The 17,695-nt window shown below is 55.4% G+C and overlaps 1 protein-coding gene across 8 annotated transcripts; it reads right to left on the bottom strand.

Moving 5' to 3' along the window:
• Positions 1-857: 857 nt before the first annotated feature.
• RNF169 (ring finger protein 169) lies at positions 858-11,789 on the bottom strand. Of its 8 annotated transcripts, none has more exons than XM_073548515.1 (5): positions 11,625-11,789; positions 2,760-2,840; positions 2,552-2,664; positions 2,174-2,279; positions 858-2,053 (listed from the first exon to the last, which is right to left on the bottom strand). In XM_073548515.1, the coding sequence occupies exons 1-5, from the start codon at positions 11,772-11,774 to the stop codon at positions 980-982; spliced, it is 1,524 nt and encodes a 507-aa protein (XP_073404616.1). In that variant the 5' UTR covers positions 11,775-11,789; the 3' UTR covers positions 858-979. The 8 variants fall into 8 exon arrangements, with proteins under 8 accessions (XP_073404616.1, XP_073404617.1, XP_073404618.1 ...); XM_073548516.1 differs by having other exon boundaries at positions 2,552-2,661; XM_073548517.1 differs by lacking the exon at positions 11,625-11,789 and adding an exon at positions 8,527-8,744.
• Positions 11,790-17,695: the final 5,906 nt, after the last annotated feature.

Below are 17,695 nucleotides of genomic sequence, written 5' to 3'. Positions count from 1 at the left end.
ATGGGGTCACTGACATGTCCTTGGGACATGGGAGTTATCAGTTATTGATCCAAGTTACTGATCATAATGACACATACGAGTCTATGGGGACATGAAGATCAAAGCTGGCACACGGATGCCGTATCTATACGTTGTTAAAACTAATTGTTTGGAGCTTTGGAAACTGATGAGAATTTGATCCAAAACACAGAAATCGCTTTTTCCCCCACAGATATGAAATCCCTGATGTTTCTTAACGAGCCCCAGACATGTATTTTAAGCAGGTGAAGGAGCTAGTCTGCATGATCAGTAAATCAATGAAGGATTCTTCAGAGTGGACAAACTGATGGCCTTCTTGTTCAATAACACATCTGTAAGAGACTGGTGGCGTCTGACAAGACTGTCTCCCACCGATTCGCTGAAATATCCTGCGGCTGCTCACCAATTTGTCAGTTGTTCACCGTCACTAACAGCGATAGTGACAAATAGCCCTCATCACAAGACAAGCTGGAGACTATGTGAGCGACTGCAGGGGGCTATACGGTCAGGAGCCAAGGAAAGATGGGTGGCAGCCATATTGGACGCCGTCCCGTGGGGGCTATACAGACGTCACCCGTCTGTGTAACAGGAGCGGCATCACTATCCAGGCTAGCCCTCTCTGCGGGGGGCCACTTTCTACGTTACTCTGCTTTCCCAGCCTCCTGAACGGTGCAGGATTACAGACTCCGCTATAGTACTGTGCAGACCAGCAGGAGTCTACATCTATGTGCTTACAAGACCCCCATATAATTAGATAACTAGCCGATTTCCATTCGGGAGTCTGGGAAAGTCGTGATTGGACCCATGATGGTCATCACTAGACACACAACCAAGATCCATTAGATCAGATTTGTATTTATTGGGAGAGTCCTCGATCTTCGGGGTCCCACGTCTTCAGTACAATAGTCCACTTATAGAAAATTAAAGAAAACTCTGAGTCAATATAGAAAAGATGGCGGCTCTAGCTGGTGCCGGCGGCGCTCTTGGACCGCAGCGGGTACTCGTCTCTGCTGCCCTTACACCGGTTCACCATCCGTCGCTCTTTGTCGAACACCTGCTGCAGCTTCAACGCCAGTTTTCTGTCCTCCTCCTCTTGGCGCAACTTCTTTTCCGTCTCCCGCCAGAGACGCTCAAAGCCTACCTGTCCCCCTGCCCGGCAGGTGACCCTGAGCCTCTTGATGGCGCCGTTCTTTTCAAGGTGTTTGGTTTTGCAGCGTCTCTTTTGGCCCCGGCGTTGGGGGTACCCCGGGCTGATGTTTTCGGCAGTGGTAAAGCTGGCACCATTCGGTAACCCCATTGGCTGGGAGTTCTTTTTCTTGTGTGCCCGCTTTATGGGTTTGGCTACCAAGCAAGTCTTTTTGTTGGAGGTCAGTCGGGTAGCCAACCGCGTCCTTGCACCTGGGTACGAGTTAGCGCTGCCATCTACATAGTCTTTAACGGTGACGAGTTCAGAGTGAGGTCCTTTACTCTGGGGGCACCCGCTACAGGGAAGGGGCCTGGAGCGCCCATCACTACATGTAACCAGGGTCTCCTCCCTACTGGAGGAGGGTAAAAGTTCTAGGTCCACAAGTTTAGCCTCCTTGGCAACGGTTGTCAGTCCACCCTGGTCAGCCGGGGTTGTCAGGGTCCCTTTGGAGAGAGTCTTCTTCATCTGTCGGTCCTGGAATACCTGCTCCCATTTCTTCAGGATGACGGGGCTGGCCTCGTAGGAGGTGGGCTTCTGCAAGTTCCTCCTTAAGTTCCTCGGTGTGGATTTGATGATGACGGGGCTCAGAACTCGCCCATCCGGGAGCTTTTTGGGTGGAGTGCAAGGCGAGCAGACGATGGGCTTGAAGTGGTTCAGCTCCTCAGAAATGCTGTCGTTGCTCTCGGGGCTGATTGATCTCTCGGGCTTGTGCAGAGGCGTGAAAGAGTTAAAGGAGTTAATGGTCAGACGTTTCTCAGACGTCAGGACCGGCGCCGAGAAGGAGCGGCTGTTCTCAGTGGAGAGGAGGACGCCAGCGAAGACCCCGAGGCTGCCGACCACCGGGGCGACCTGGAGAAAAGAAACACTGTGAAAAAAAGGATACATCCCCATCCCCCACAACGGCGCGTCCTCCACAGATCCCCCCACAACGGCTGGATGTGAGTGGAGTAGTGGATGGTCAGGCGTTACCTTGGCTTTCTGCAGTTGGGGGGCTCTTCTGCGGCCCGATGCGGGGAGGCTCTCAGTCACATGGTCACTGCAGCTCTGGCTGCGCTCCAGTTTGGACTGAAGGCTCCTGGGAAACAGAGGGATGGTAAGTGCAATGTGAGAGTCAGGGGGGGCACAAACTTAACTGCAGCACGCAAGACCCCCGTTATATCGTGACAACTTTATTCTGTATTATGTGAAGTATAATTCCAATAATCCAACTCCGATCACTTATGACCCAGAATACAGAGGCTGCCACATCCATCAGAGGAGAAGCTTCCGCCTGATAATCCAATGTCCACGGACGCACTCTGGATTATCGGAGCGATACACAGACACGACATTGCAGCTGTGCGTTACCATGACAGCGAGGCGGGAGCGCCAGGGTTGTTCTTGGAGACGAAAGCCGATCTGTGCAGGGTCCTCCTGGTGAAAGGCTCCTCGTTCTCAGAGTCCGAGAGCGGCTGAGGCTGCTGGGAAACAAAAAACAAATAAGATAAGTGTCCTGTGTGGGGCAACGCGGCTGTAACCATGGAAACACGAGCCGCATACTCAACACGACACGTACCGCCCCGTGACACGGCCTGAATGCCACCTTGTCTTCCATTTCTCGTCCTCCATCGGCCACATCCTCCAGGGTTCCATGACCCTGAGAACACAAGAAGAAGGTCATACTCCAATCCTCGGGGAGAAGTGGTCGGGGAGTCTGGGGGGAGGAACGGGGAGTGCGGGAGCAGGCAGGAGAGGAACGGGGAGTGCGGGAGCAGGCAGGAGAGGAACGGGGAGTGCGGGAGCAGGCAGGAGAGGAACGGGGAGTGCGGGAGCAGGCAGGAGAGGAACGGGGAGTGCGGGAGCAGGCAGGAGAGGAACGGGGAGTGCGGGAGCAGGCAGGAGAGGAACGGGGAGTGCGGGAGCAGGCAGGAGAGGAACGGGGAGTGCGGGAGCAGGCAGGAGAGGAACGGGGAGTGCGGGAGCAGGCAGGAGAGGAACGGGGAGTGCGGGAGCAGGCAGGAGAGGAACGGGGAGTGCGGGAGCAGGCAGGAGAGGAACGGGGAGTGCGGGAGCAGGCAGGAGAGGAACGGGGAGTGCGGGAGCAGGCAGGGGAGGAACGAAGGAGGAACAGGGAGTGTGGGAGCAGGCAGGGGAGGAACGATCAGTGCGGGAGCAGGCAGGGGAGGAACGGAGGAGGAAAGGGGAGTGCCAGAGCAGGCAGGGGAGGAACGGAGGAAGAAAGGGGAGTGCGGGAGCAGACGGGAGGAACGGGGAGGTCTGGGGGCAGGCAGGGGAGGAACGGGGAGTGCGAGAGCAGGCAGGGGGGGCACGGGGAGTGCGAGAGCAGGCAGGGGGGGCACGGGGAGTGCGGGAGCAGGCAGGGGGGGCACGGGGAGTGCGGGAGCAGGCAGGGGGGGCACGGGGAGTGCGGGAGCAGGCAGGGGGGGCACGGGGAGTGCGGGAGCAGGCAGGGGGGGCACGGGGAGTGCGGGAGCAGGCAGGGGGGGCACGGGGAGTGCGGGAGCAGGCAGGGGGGGCACGGGGAGTGCGGGAGCAGGCAGGGGGGGCACGGGGAGTGCGGGAGCAGGCAGGGGGGGCACGGGGAGTGCGGGAGCAGGCAGGGGGGGCACGGGGAGTGCGGGAGCAGGCAGGGGGGGCACGGGGAGTGCGGGAGCAGGCAGGGGGGGCACGGGGAGTGCGGGAGCAGGCAGGGGGGGCACGGGGAGTGCGGGAGCAGGCAGGGGAGGGACGGGGAGTGCGGGAGCAGGCAGGGGAGGGACGGGGAGTGCGGGAGCAGGCAGGGGGGGACGGGAAGTGCGGGAGCATGCAGGGGGGGGAACGGGGAGTGCGGGAGCAGGCAGGGGGGGAACGGGGAGTGCGGGAGCAGGCAGGGGGGGGAACGGGGAGTGCGGGAGCAGGCAGGGGGGGGAACGGGGAGTGCGGGAGCAGGCAGGGGGGGGAACGGGGAGTGCGGGAGCAGGCAGGGGGGGGGGAACGGGGAGTGCGGGAGCAGGCAGGGGGGGGAACGGGGAGTGCGGGAGCAGGCAGGGGGGGGAACGGGGAGTGCGGGAGCAGGCAGGGGGGGGGAACGTGGAGTGCGGGAGCAGGCAGGGGGGGGAACGTGGAGTGCGGGAGCAGGCAGGGGGGGGGGGAACGGGGAGTGCGGGAGCAGGCAGGGGAGGAACGGAGGAGGAAAGGGGAGTGCGAGAGCAGGCAGGGGAGGAACGGGGAGGTCTGGGGGCAGGCAGGGGAGGAACGGAGGAGGAACGGGGAGTGTGGGAGCAGGCAGGGGAGGAACGTGGAATGATTTAGCAGGAGGGGAGGAACGGGGAGTGCGGGAGCAGGCAGGAGAGGAACGGAGGAGGAACGGGGAGGTCTGGGGGCAGGCAGGAGAGGAACAGGGAGGAAAGGAACAACGGGGAATTAGGCGCCGGCCAGGGAGTCACGAGGGAGGAATGGAGGAGGAACGGGGAGGTCTGGGGGTAGGAGGGGAGGAACAGAGAGCGCAGGGGCAGGTAAGGGAGGAAAGGAGGAGGAACAGGGAATGTGGGGGCAGGCCGGGAGAGAAATGTGGAGTTGGGAAAAGGAATGGAGGAGGAATGAGGAGTCTGGGGATTGGCCGGGAAAGGATAGGGAGTCCGAGAAAACAATGGAAGAGATATGGGGAGTCCAAGTTAATAGAAGAAATATGGGGAGTTCAGGGACAGGTCGGGTAAGGAAATGGGAGTCCGGGGGAAAGACATGGGAGGATCTCGGGGGTAGATCGTAGGGAGTCACAGTGGTAGGTGGAGGGTCTGGGGGTAGGTGTTGAGTGGTCTGGGGTTTGTTACCGGGAAACTGTGATGATAGTTGGCAAGGGGCTCTCCAAACTATAGGCTGGGGGGGAGGTCTGGGGGACAGTTTGTGGGGAAGTGTGGGACACAGGTGAGGTTCCAAGGGGCAGGTTGCGGGGGAGCCCAGGGGGCAGGTTGTGGGGATGTTCTGGGGGATAATTCAAGGGGTGGGGCAGGGCTGTGGAGTCGGTGTCGGAATAAAATGGAGCGACTCCGACTCCTAACGTATATACATTGGGTGCAGTAATACAAAGCGGGATGTGATGTGAAATGTTTCCATGATAATTTGGGAAAGTTCTGAAATGTCCTATAAATGTCTGTTCTGTTCCCGATCTCAGCTGTTAGTGGAGATGAATCAGCTGCACTTTATGTCCACGTCAGTAATAACCAGGGCTGTGGGATTGGGGTTCTGCTCGGAGGATTGTCTTACCGACTCCACAGACCTGGTGGGAGGGTCCGAAGTATAGGCTGTGGTGGGGAAGGGGGTTGTGCGAGATAGGTTCCAGGGGAACAGGTTGTCGGGGGTCCGAAGGTGGGTCTCGGGGGCATGTCATTATGGGACCATAGTTGGTCGTGTGGGGTCCAGTTGAGTGACGTTTGAGGATAGGTCTCAGCGTCCGGAGCAGGTCATTGGGGGAGCAGTTGTGCAACATCTGAGGGTATGTCTCCTAGGGTCTGGGGGCAGGGTCCGGTCGTGGTGTCGGGGGACAGGGCGCTGGGGTCCGGTCGTGAATTGTCCGGGGGCGGGGCGCTGGGGTCCGGTCGTGGGGTGTCCGGGGGGGGGGCAGGGCGCTGGGGTCCGGTCGTGGGGTGTCCGGGGGGGGGCAGGGCGCTGGGGTCCGGTCGTGGGGTGTCCGGGGGGGGCAGGGCGCTGGGGTCCGGTCGTGGGGTGTCCGGGGGCAGAGCGCTGGGGTCCAGTCGTGTGGTGTTCGGGGGGGGGGGGCAGGGCGCTGGGGTCCGGTCGTGTGGTGTCCGGGGGCAGGGCGCTGGGGTCCGGTCGTGTGGTGTCCGGGGGCAGGGCGCTGGGGTCCGGTCGTGTGGTGTCCGGGGGCAGGGCGCTGGGGTCCGGTCGTGTGGTGTCCGGGGGCAGGGCGCTGGGGTCCGGTCGTGTGGTGTCCGGGGGCAGGGCGCTGGGGTCCGGTCGTGTGGTGTCCGGGGGCAGGGCGCTGGGGTCCGGTCGTGTGGTGTCCGGGGGCAGGGCGCTGGGGTCCGGTCGTGTGGTGTCCGGTCGTGTGGTGTCCGGGGCAGGGCGCTGGGGTCCGGTCGTGTGGTGTCCGGGGGGGGGGGCAGGGCGCTGGGGTCTGGTCGTGTGGTGTTCGGGGGGGCAGGGCGCTGTGGTCCGTTCGTATGGTGTCCGGGGGGGGGGGCAGGGCGCTGGGTACTGGTAATGTGGTGTCCAGGGGCAGGGCGCTGGGGTCTGGTCGTGTGGTGTTCGGGGGGGGGTGGGCAGACGCTGGGGTCCGGTCGTGTGGTGTCCGGGGACAGAGTGCTGGGGTCCGGTCGTGTGGTGTTCGGGGGGGGCAGGCGCTGGGGGTCCGGTCGTGTAGTGTCCGGGGACAGGGTGCTGGGGTCCGGTCGTGTAGTGTCCGGGGACAGGGTGCTGGGGTCCGGTCGTGTAGTGTCCGGGGACAGGGTGCTGGGGGTCCGGTCGTGTAGTGTCCGGGGGGTGGGCAGGCGCTGGGGTCCGGTCGTGTGGTGTTCGGAAGGGCAGGTGCTGGGGGTCCGGTCGTGTGGTGTTCGGGGGGGGGGGGGGGGGCAGGCGCTGGGGGTCCGGTCGTGTGGTGTCCGGGGACAGGGTGCTGGGGGTCCGGTCGTGTGGTGTTCGGGGGGGGCAGGCGCTGGGGGTCCGGTTGTATGGTGTTCGGGGGGACAGGGTGCTGGGGGTCCGGTCGTGTGGTGTTCGGGGGGGTGGGCAGGCGCTGGGGGTCCGGTAGTGTGGTGTCCAGGGACAGGGTGCTGGGGGTCCGGTCGTGTGGTGTTCGGGGGGGCAGGCGCTGGGGGTCCGGTCGTGTGGTGTTCGGGGGGGCAGGCGCTGGGGGTCCGGTCGTGTGGTGTTCGGGGGGGCAGGCGCTGGGGGTCCGGTCGTGTGGTGTTCGGGGGGGCAGGCGCTGGGGGTCCGGTCGTGTGGTGTTCGGGGGGGGCAGGTGCTGGGGGTCCGGTCGTGTGGTGTTTGGGGGGGCAGGCGCTGGGGGTCCGGTCGTGTGGTGTTTGGGGGGGCAGGCGCTGGGGGTCCGGTCGTGTGGTGTTCGGGGGGGCAGGCGCTGGGGGTCCGGTCGTGTGGTGTTCGGGGGGGCAGGCGCTGGGGGTCCGGTCGTGTGGTGTCCGGGGGGGGCAGGCGCTGGGGGTCCGGTCGTGTGGTGTCCGGGGACAGGGTGCTGGGGGTCCGGTCGTGTGGTGTTCGGGGGGGGGGGGCAGGCGCTGGGGGTCCGGTCGTGTGGTGTTCGGGGGGGGCAGGCGCTGGGGGTCCGGTCGTGTGGTGTTCGGGGGGGCAGGTGCTGGGGGTCCGGTTGTGTGGTGTCCGGGGACAGGGTGCTGGGGTCCGGTCGTGTGGTGTTCGGAAGGGCAGGTGCTGGGGGTCCGGTCGTGTGGTGTCCGGGGACAGGGTGCTGGGGGTCCGGTCGTGTGGTGTCCGGGGACAGGGTGCTGGGGGTCCGGTCGTGTGGTGTTCGGGGGGGCAGGTGCTGGGGGTCCGGTCGTGTGGTGTTCGGGGGGGCAGGCGCTGGGGGTCCGGTCGTGTGGTGTTCGGGGGGGGGGGGGCAGGCGCTGGGGGTCCGGTCGTGTGGTGTTCGGGGGGGGGGACAGGCGCTGGGGGTCCGGTCGTGTGGTGTTCGGGGGGGGGCCAGGCGCTGGGGGTCCGGTCGTGTGGTGTTCGGGGGGGCAGGCGCTGGTGGTCCGGTCGTGTGGTGTTCGGGGGGGGCAGGCGCTGGGGGTCCGGTCGTGTGGTGTTCGGGGGGGGGGCAGGCGCTGGGGGTCCGGTCGTGTGGTGTTCGGGGGGGCAGGCGCTGGGGGTCCGGTCGTGTGGTGTTCGGGGGGGCAGGCGCTGGGGGTCCGGTCGTGTGGTGTTCGGGGGGGGGGCAGGCGCTGGGGGTCCGGTCGTGTGGTGTTCGGGGGGGGGCAGGCGCTGGGGGTCCGGTCGTGTGGTGTTCGGGGGGGGGCAGGCGCTGGGGGTCCGGTCGTGTGGTGTTCGGGGGGGCAGGCGCTGGGGGTCCGGTCGTGTGGTGTTCGGGGGGGGCAGGCGCTGGGGGTCCGGTTGTGTGGTGTTCGGGGGGGCAGGCGCTGGGGGTCCGGTCACAGTCCCACTACATGTCGCAGGGTCGGTCCCTGTAGGGTTCGGGCCGTCTCCTCACACACTGCCGGTACTCGGGCCGCCTTGTATTTCGGCTGCTACGTCACGTCCATGCCTCTCGTGGCGTCACACGTGTCTCGTTACGTCACGGTGTCTTGTGGGCGGGACCGGCCGTCACGTTACCGTCCGAGAGGTCGCTGTGATCGGCGGATGTGATCCGGTACCTGGGCTATTGCACTCCGGGACATGCCGAGCGGGGATCACATCTCCAGCCACGGAGCCATTACCGGATATCCGCCCACCCCGCGCCTGACGTCACTCACCGCCGGACATCCGCTCGGCCACACCTGACGTCATTATTACTATTTTGTGTTCGATTTTGACCGCGAGTGACGTCACCGAGCGGCCACACAGCGCCCTCATCACGTGAGCGGGCGTGTACGAGGCCGTGACGCAGGCTGACTACTACGGAAAGCTGAATTGGACATCTTAACCCCACCCCCTATCATCGGAATGGCTGGCAGTGGTCACGTGATTCGAGCTGCGCCCGTACTGCATGCTGGGACGTGTAGTTCTATTGTCTCTAAGTAATTTTAGAAGTTATTGGTCTGAACAAATTAGCGATATTTCGTGGTGTATAATATTGCAAAATACTACCGCATGTAGAGGGGGGCAGATATGTCATATTTGTACTGAGGTACATGTACAGCCAATCAGAGCTCAGCATTCATTTTCCATGTTGCTCCAGTAGGTTTATGAAAAACCGTTTTGCAGCAACAAATCAGACTACAGCTTTCATTGCACCAGAGCAGTTTGAAAAATGAAATATGATCCCTGGTTGGCTGTAGTGCTCTGGTAAAATGAAAGCTGAGCCCTGGTTGGCTGCTCTAGTAAAATGAAAGCTGAGCCCTGGTTGAGTGCTCTTGTAAAATGAAAGCTGAGCCCTGGTTGGCTGCTCTGGTAAAATGAAAGCTGAGCCCTGGTTGGCTGCTCTGGTAAAATGAAAGCTGAGCCCTGGTTGGCTGCTCTGGTAAAATGAAAGCTGAGCCCTGGTTGGCTGCTCTGGTAAAATGAAAGCTGAGCCCTGGTTGGCTGCTCTGGTAAAATGAAAGCTGAGCTCTGGTTGGCTGCTCTGGTAAAATGAAAGCTGAGCCCTGGTTGGCTGCTCTGGTAAAATGAAAGCTGAGCCCTGGTTGGCTGCTCTGGTAAAATGAAAGCTGAGCTCTGGTTGCTAAGAGTAACTAAGGCCATGTTGGTAGCTGAGGGCTACTTTTTGTAAAACTGGCAGGCCGCTGTGTTTTTTTGCTGAAATTCCTGACAATGGCAGTAAATATTCAGATATGACTGTATTACGTGAACCTTTTTTTTTTCTCTGCTATTTTTGTAAAATCTGCCAAAAATAGAAACATTCTGGCTAAAGTTGTGACTGAACGGTCTCAGTTCCCGCTTACGTCAACTAAGAGGCCATAAGAAAACATCGGTGACTGCAGTAATAATATTCTGGGAGAAATACTTCATTATTTTGGAACAATTTCAAGGCTGCCAATAAAACAATGAAAACCGTTCCACGTGTGGCCCCGCCGTCATCCCTCCGACCTGGGGAATCGTACTGTCGGGTCATTTTTACCACAGAAGGAACGCTGCAATAACAAGTCACTAAAAAAACAATGGAGAAATTGTGAATTTTTCTCCTATGTAAATTTTTCCCCCCGATTTTCAGTACATTATGTGGTAAAGGGAACGACGTCGTGCGAAATTACAACTCACCCAGCAAACTACAATTCCTCACACCGTGACGGGGACGGAGAGATAAGAGTCATGGAAGAAAGGAAAGAGCAAAAGCAAACAAATGATTTTGTCCATAAGGGGTTAATGGTGGCGTGTGAGGAGCTGATCCCGCCTGCTGCAGCCCCCCTAGATCAGTGTGTGACCATTCTCCAGTATCAGTGCTGGCACTTGACGAGGCTGAAGTTGGTTTCTTGTTTGTCAGTTCCTTATTCCGTAATTTTATCTTTGCTGCTTTTTAAAGGGTTAACAACAAACAATAATCATCACAATAATCACACACAATGCAGCGAGGAGCCTGATGGGAATGCTCCGAACAACAGCGACACAATGGGTTAAGGCCCCGTCACAGTAAGCGACATACCAGCGATCCCGACACCGATATCAAGGTGTCAGGATCGCTAGTAAGTCGCTATGTGATCGCTGGTGAGCTGTCACACAGGCAGCTTCACCAGCGATCAGCACAGCGATGCCGAGCGCCCGGCATCGCTGGCCATCCTGTAAAAAATAGAATCAAAATAAAAAATATAGTTATTCTCACCTTCCGACGTCCCGTTCAGCCATCCTGCCTCTCTCCACGCTCCGGTCCCAGTGATCCTTTGCACGAATGACCGCGAGATGTCACGGTCTCGAGGAATAACAAAGTCTCGCGGTCATTCGTGCAAAGGATCACTGGGACCGGAGCGTGGAGAGAGGCGGGATGGATGAACGGGACGTCGGAAGGTGAGAATAACTATATTTTTTATTTTTTTTATTATTTTTTACACCTGATCGCTGGTCTCCTGCCTGTCACACACAGCGATGCGTGCTGGCCAGCGGGAGACCAGCGACGAAAAATATGTCCAGAGGGTTCTTGCAGCGATCAGTGATACCGGCAGGGGGGCCGCTCGCTGATCGCTGTCACACACAGCAATCTCGCTGGTGAGATCGCTGTTACCTCACAAAAGTTGTGACTCAGCAGTGATCTCGCTACCGAGATCGCTTAGTGAGACGGGGCCTTTAATGAAAGGGTTAAATGACTTTGGGCCACTGATCTCACACTGCAGACATATAGAACAGGGAGCCCCACATCAAACCCAGGACCCTCCATCCTGGCCCAAATGGGTTCTAGGCACCAGAATTGGCATCAAATTGGGTAAACAGACAGTGTTTACAGATTTGAATAAGTAACTGATGTTTTTACGGGGTTAAATGACTTTGGCCCCTGATCTCACACTAAGCATACACATCTGTATGTTTATTCTTATTGGGAGATCAGAGGCCTAAAGTCATTTAACCCTTTCATTGATGCCCATTTTTGTGCCAGTTTTATAGTTTTTGTCGCTGTTGTTCGGAACATTCCCATCCGGCTCCTCGCTGCATTGTGTGTGATTATTGTGATGATTATTTTTTGTTGTTAAACTTATAAAAAACAGAAAAGAAAAAATTGCTGAATAGAATCTGACGAATAAGAAACCAACTTCAGCCTCGTTGTCTCTTGTACATCGTCCGGCCATAATGATAACAGATGAGAAGTAATATAATATAATGGACATACCTGCAGCGGAGCCATGGCCGAGTGTCCGCACTGAGGTCCGGCCAGGTACTGAGCTGCCAGACTTCTCCTGGTCCTGTACATACAGCTGGTACATGCCTGCACATGTCTGCAAGATGGAAACTCCCTGCACATCACTGTCAGCACCGACATCCTGACCTGCAACTGATGGGATACTCTGCCACTGTATCTAATCCTCCCGTGTGATACTGACTGCTGAGCCGTGTATCTAATCCTTTCCTGTGTAATACTGACTGCTGAGCCGAGTATCTAATCCTCTCCTGTGTGATACTGACTGCTGAGCCGTGTATCTAATCCCATCCTGTGTGATACGGACTGCTGAGCCATGTATCTAATCCGATCCTGTGTGATACTGACTGCTGAGCCATGTATCTAATCCTATCCTGTGTGATACCGACTGCTGAGCCGTGTATCTAATCCTATCCTGTGTGATACCGACTGCTGAGCCGTGTATCTAATCCTATCCTGTGTGATACCGACTGCTGAGCCGTGTATCTAATCCTATCCTGTGTGATACTGACTGCTGAGCCGTGTATCTAATCCCATCCTGTGTGATACTGACTGCTGAGCCGAGTATCTAATCCTCTCCTGTGTGATACTGACTGCTGAGCCGTGTATCTAATCCCATCCTGTGTGATACGGACTGCTGAGCCGTGTATCTAATCCTATCCTGTGTGACACTGACTGCTGAGCCATGTATCTAATCCTATCCTGTGTGATACCGACTGCTGAGCCGTGTATCTAATCCTATCCTGTGTGATACCGACTGCTGAGCCGTGTATCTAATCCTATCCTGTGTGATACCGACTGCTGAGCCGTGTATCTAATCCTATCCTGTGTGATACCGACTGTTGAGCCGTGTATCTAATCCTATCCTGTGTGATACCGACTGCTGAGCCGTGTATCTAATCCTATCCTGTGTGATACCGACTGCTGAGCCGTGTATCTAATCCTATCCTGTGTGATACCGACTGCTGAGCCGTGAATCTAATCCTATCCTGTGTGATACTGTCTGCTGAGCCGTGTATCTAATCCTTTCCTGTGTGATACTGTCTGCTGAGCCGTGTATCTAATCCTCTCCTGTGTGATACTGACTGCTGAGCCGTGTATCTAATCCTATCCTGTGTGATACTGACTGCTGAGCCGTGTATCTAATCCTATCCTGTGTGATACTGACTGCTGAGCCGTGAATCTAATCCTATCCTGTGTGATACTGTCTGCTGAGCCGTGTATCTAATCCTCTCCTGTGTGATACTGTCTGCTGAGCCGTGTATCTAATCCTCTCCTGTGTGATACTGTGAGCCGTGTATCTAATCCTATCCTGTGTGATACTGACTGCTGAGCCGTGTATCTAATCCTATCCTGCGTGATACTGATTGCTGAGCCGTGTATCTAATCCTATCCTGTGTGATACTGACTGCTTAGCCGTGTATCTAATCCTCTCCTGTATGATACTGTCTGCTGTGCCGTGTATCTAATCCTATCCTGTGTGATACTGACTGCTGAGCCGTGTATCTAATCCTCTCCTGTGTGATACTGTCTGCTGGGCTGTGTATCTAATCCTATCCTGTGTGATACTGTCTGCTTAGCAGTGTATCTAATCCTCTCCTGTGTGATACTGTCTGCTGAGCTGTGTATCTAATCCTATCCTGTGTGATACTGTCTGCTGAGCCGTGTATCTAATCCTCTCCTGTGTGATACTGACTGCTGAGCCGTGTATCTAATCCTATCCTGTGTAATCCTGACTGCTGAGCCGTGTATCTAATCCTATCCTGTGTGATACCGACTGCTGAGCCGTGTATCTAATCCTATCCTGTGTGATACCGACTGTTGAGCCGTGTATCTAATCCTATCCTGTGTGATACCGACTGCTGAGCCGTGTATCTAATCCTATCCTGTGTGATACCGACTGCTGAGCCGTGTATCTAATCCTATCCTGTGTGATACCGACTGCTGAGCCGTGAATCTAATCCTATCCTGTGTGATACTGTCTGCTGAGCCGTGTATCTAATCCTTTCCTGTGTGATACTGTCTGCTGAGCCGTGTATCTAATCCTCTCCTGTGTGATACTGACTGCTGAGCCGTGTATCTAATCCTATCCTGTGTGATACTGACTGCTGAGCCGTGTATCTAATCCTATCCTGTGTGATACTGACTGCTGAGCCGTGAATCTAATCCTATCCTGTGTGATACTGTCTGCTGAGCCGTGTATCTAATCCTCTCCTGTGTGATACTGTCTGCTGAGCCGTGTATCTAATCCTCTCCTGTGTGATACTGTGAGTCGTGTATCTAATCCTATCCTGTGTGATACTGACTGCTGAGCCGTGTATCTAATCCTATCCTGCGTGATACTGATTGCTGAGCCGTGTATCTAATCCTATCCTGTGTGATACTGACTGCTTAGCCGTGTATCTAATCCTCTCCTGTATGATACTGTCTGCTGTGCCGTGTATCTAATCCTATCCTGTGTGATACTGACTGCTGAGCCGTGTATCTAATCCTCTCCTGTGTGATACTGTCTGCTGGGCTGTGTATCTAATCCTATCCTGTGTGATACTGTCTGCTTAGCAGTGTATCTAATCCTCTCCTGTGTGATACTGTCTGCTGAGCTGTGTATCTAATCCTATCCTGTGTGATACTGTCTGCTGAGCCGTGTATCTAATCCTCTCCTGTGTGATACTGACTGCTGAGCCGTGTATCTAATCCTATCCTGTGTAATCCTGACTGCTGAGCCGTGTATCTAATCCTATCCTGTGTGATACTGACTGCTGAGCCGTGTATCTAATCCTATCCTGTGTGATCCTGACTGCTGAGCCGTGTATCTAATCCTATCCTGTGTGATACCGACTGCTGAGCCGTGAATCTAATCCTATCCTGTGTGATACTGTCTGCTGAGCCGTGTATCTAATCCTCTCCTGTGTGATACTGTCTGCTGAGCCGTGTATCTAATCCTCTCCTGTGTGATACTGTGAGCCGTGTATCTAATCCTATCCTGTGTGATACTGACTGCTGAGCCGTGTATCTAATCCTATCCTGCGTGATACTGATTGCTGAGCCGTGTATCTAATCCTATCCTGTGTGATACTGACTGCTTAGCCGTGTATCTAATCCTCTCCTGTATGATACTGTCTGCTGAGCCGTGTATCTAATCCTATCCTGTGTGATACTGACTGCTGAGCCGTGTATCTAATCCTCTCCTGTGTGATACTGTCTGCTGGGCTGTGTATCTAATCCTATCCTGTGTGATACTGTCTGCTTAGCAGTGTATCTAATCCTCTCCTGTGTGATACTGTCTGCTGAGCTGTGTATCTAATCCTATCCTGTGTGATACTGTCTGCTGAGCCGTGTATCTAATCCTCTCCTGTGTGATACTGACGGCTGAGCCGTGTATCTAATCCTATCCTGTGTGATCCTGACTGCTGAGCCGTGTATCTAATCCTATCCTGTGTGATACTGACTGCTGAGCCGTGTATCTAATCCTATCCTGTGTGATCCTGACTGCTGAGCCGTGTATCTAATCCTATCCTGTGTGATACCGACTGCTGAGCCGTGTATCTAATCCTATCCTGTGTGATACCGACTGTTGAGCCGTGTATCTAATCCTATCCTGTGTGATACCGACTGCTGAGCCGTGTATCTAATCCTATCCTGTGTGATACCGACTGCTGAGCCGTGTATCTAATCCTATCCTGTGTGATACCGACTGCTGAGCCGTGTATCTAATCCTATCCTGTGTGATACCGACTGCTGAGCCGTGAATCTAATCCTATCCTGTGTGATACTGTCTGCTGAGCCGTGTATCTAATCCTTTCCTGTGTGATACTGTCTGCTGAGCCGTGTATCTAATCCTCTCCTGTGTGATACTGACTGCTGAGCCGTGTATCTAATCCTATCCTGTGTGATACTGACTGCTGAGCCGTGTATCTAATCCTATCCTGTGTGATACTGTCTGCTGAGCCGTGTATCTAATCCTCTCCTGTGTGATACTGACTGCTGAGCCGTGTATCTAATCCTCTCCTGTGTGATACTGTCTGCTGAGCCGTGTATCTAATCCTCTCCTGTGTGATACTGTGAGCCGTGTATCTAATCCTATCCTGTGTGATACTGACTGCTGAGCCGTGTATCTAATCCTATCCTGCGTGATACTGATTGCTGAGCCGTGTATCTAATCCTATCCTGTGTGATACTGACTGCTTAGCCGTGTATCTAATCCTCTCCTGTATGATACTGTCTGCTGAGCCGTGTATCTAATCCTATCCTGTGTGATACTGACTGCTGAGCCGTGTATCTAATCCTCTCCTGTGTGATACTGTCTGCTGGGCTGTGTATCTAATCCTATCCTGTGTGATACTGACTGCTGAGCCGTGTATCTAATCCTCTCCTGTGTGATACTGTCTGCTGGGCTGTGTATCTAATCCTATCCTGTGTGATACCGACTGCTGAGCCGTGTATCTAATCCTCTCCTGTGTGATACTGACTGCTGAGTCGTGTATCTAATCCTGTAAGATGTATCTCACCGCACACACCTGGATCAGCTGATACAATGTGTCAGTCTCTCGCTCTGTGCAGAGTTTCCCTTCTCTCCCTGCATAAAGTACAAGTGCTGACAAGTAAGACACTAGTGATGAGGGAAGGTGCTCGGATAAGTTGTCGTTCTCACGCTCGTGTGCTCACTCCAAAATACTGGTGAAAATGCAAAGATGGAAGTGTCAGAGAGAAGAGACAGAGGAGACACAGGCTTCTCACTACCGATGAGCGAGTGTGCTCGGGTGATACTATGCCCGAGTCCCTGCAGCTGCATGTCTCGGGTCTCGGGCTGCTCGACAGTCGCAGCACATACAGGGATTGTCTGTCTGTTAGGCATCAATCTCTGCCCATGCTGTGGCTGTCGAGCAGCCCTGAGACATGCAGCCGCGAGGACTCGGACATACAGTTCGGTCCATATATATTTGGACAGAGACAACATTTTTCTAATTTTGGTTCTAGACATTACCACAATGAATTTTAAACAAAACAATTCAGATACAGTTGAAGTTCAGACTTTCTGCGTTCATTTGAGGGTATCCACATTAACATTGGATGAAGGGTTTAGGAGTTTCAGCTCCTTAACATGTGCCGCCCTGTTTTTAAAGGGACCAAAAGAAATTGGACAGATTAAATAATTGTAAATATAACGTTCATTTCTAGTACTTGGTTGAAAACCCTTTGTTGGCAATGACTGCCTGAAGTCTTGAACTCATGGACATCACCAGACGCTGTGTTTCCTCCTTTTTGATGCTCTGCCAGGCCTTCACTGCGGTGGTTTTCAGTTGATGTTTGTTTGTGGGCCTTTCTGTCTGAAGTTTAGTCTATAACAAGTGAAATGCATGCTCAGTTGGGTTGAGATCAGGTGACTGACTTGGCCATTCAAGAATATTCCACTTCTCTGCTTTAATAAACTCCTGGGTTGCTTTGGCTTTATGTTTTGGGTCATTGTCCATCTGTAGTATGAAACGACGACCAATCAGTGTGGCTGCATTTGGCTGGATCTGAGCGCACAGTATGGCTCTGAACACCTCAGAATTCATTCGGCTGCTTCTGTCCTGTGTCACATCATCAATAAACACTAGTGACCCAGTGCCACTGGCAGCCATGCATGCCCAAGCCATCACACTGCCTCCGCCGTGTTTTACAGATGATGTGGTATGCTTTGGATCATGAGCTGTACCACGCCTTCGCCATACTTTTCTCTTTCCATCATTCTGGTAGAGGTTGATCTTGGTTTCATCTGTCCATAGAATGTTCTTCCAGAACTGTGCTGGCTTTTTTAGATGTTTTTTAGCAAAGTCCAGTCTAGCCTTTTGATTCTTGATGCTTATGAGTGGCTTGCACCGTGCAGTGACCCCTCTGCATTTACTTTCATGCAGTCTTCTCTTTATGGTAGATTTGGATATTGATACGCCTCCTGGAGGGTGTTGGTCACTTGGTTGGCTGTTGTGAAGGGGTTTCTCTTCACCATGGAGACTATTCTGCGATCATCCACCACTGTTGTCTTCCGTGGGCGCCCAGGTCTT

Source organism: Dendrobates tinctorius, unplaced genomic scaffold (genome assembly GCF_039654945.1).
Source record: "Dendrobates tinctorius isolate UK_male_01 unplaced genomic scaffold, ASM3965494v1 ptg000157l, whole genome shotgun sequence".
Classification (NCBI taxonomy): domain Eukaryota; kingdom Metazoa; phylum Chordata; class Amphibia; order Anura; family Dendrobatidae; genus Dendrobates; species Dendrobates tinctorius.
Note: the sequence above shows the minus strand (reverse complement) of the source record. Positions and strands in the feature narration are given on the sequence as shown.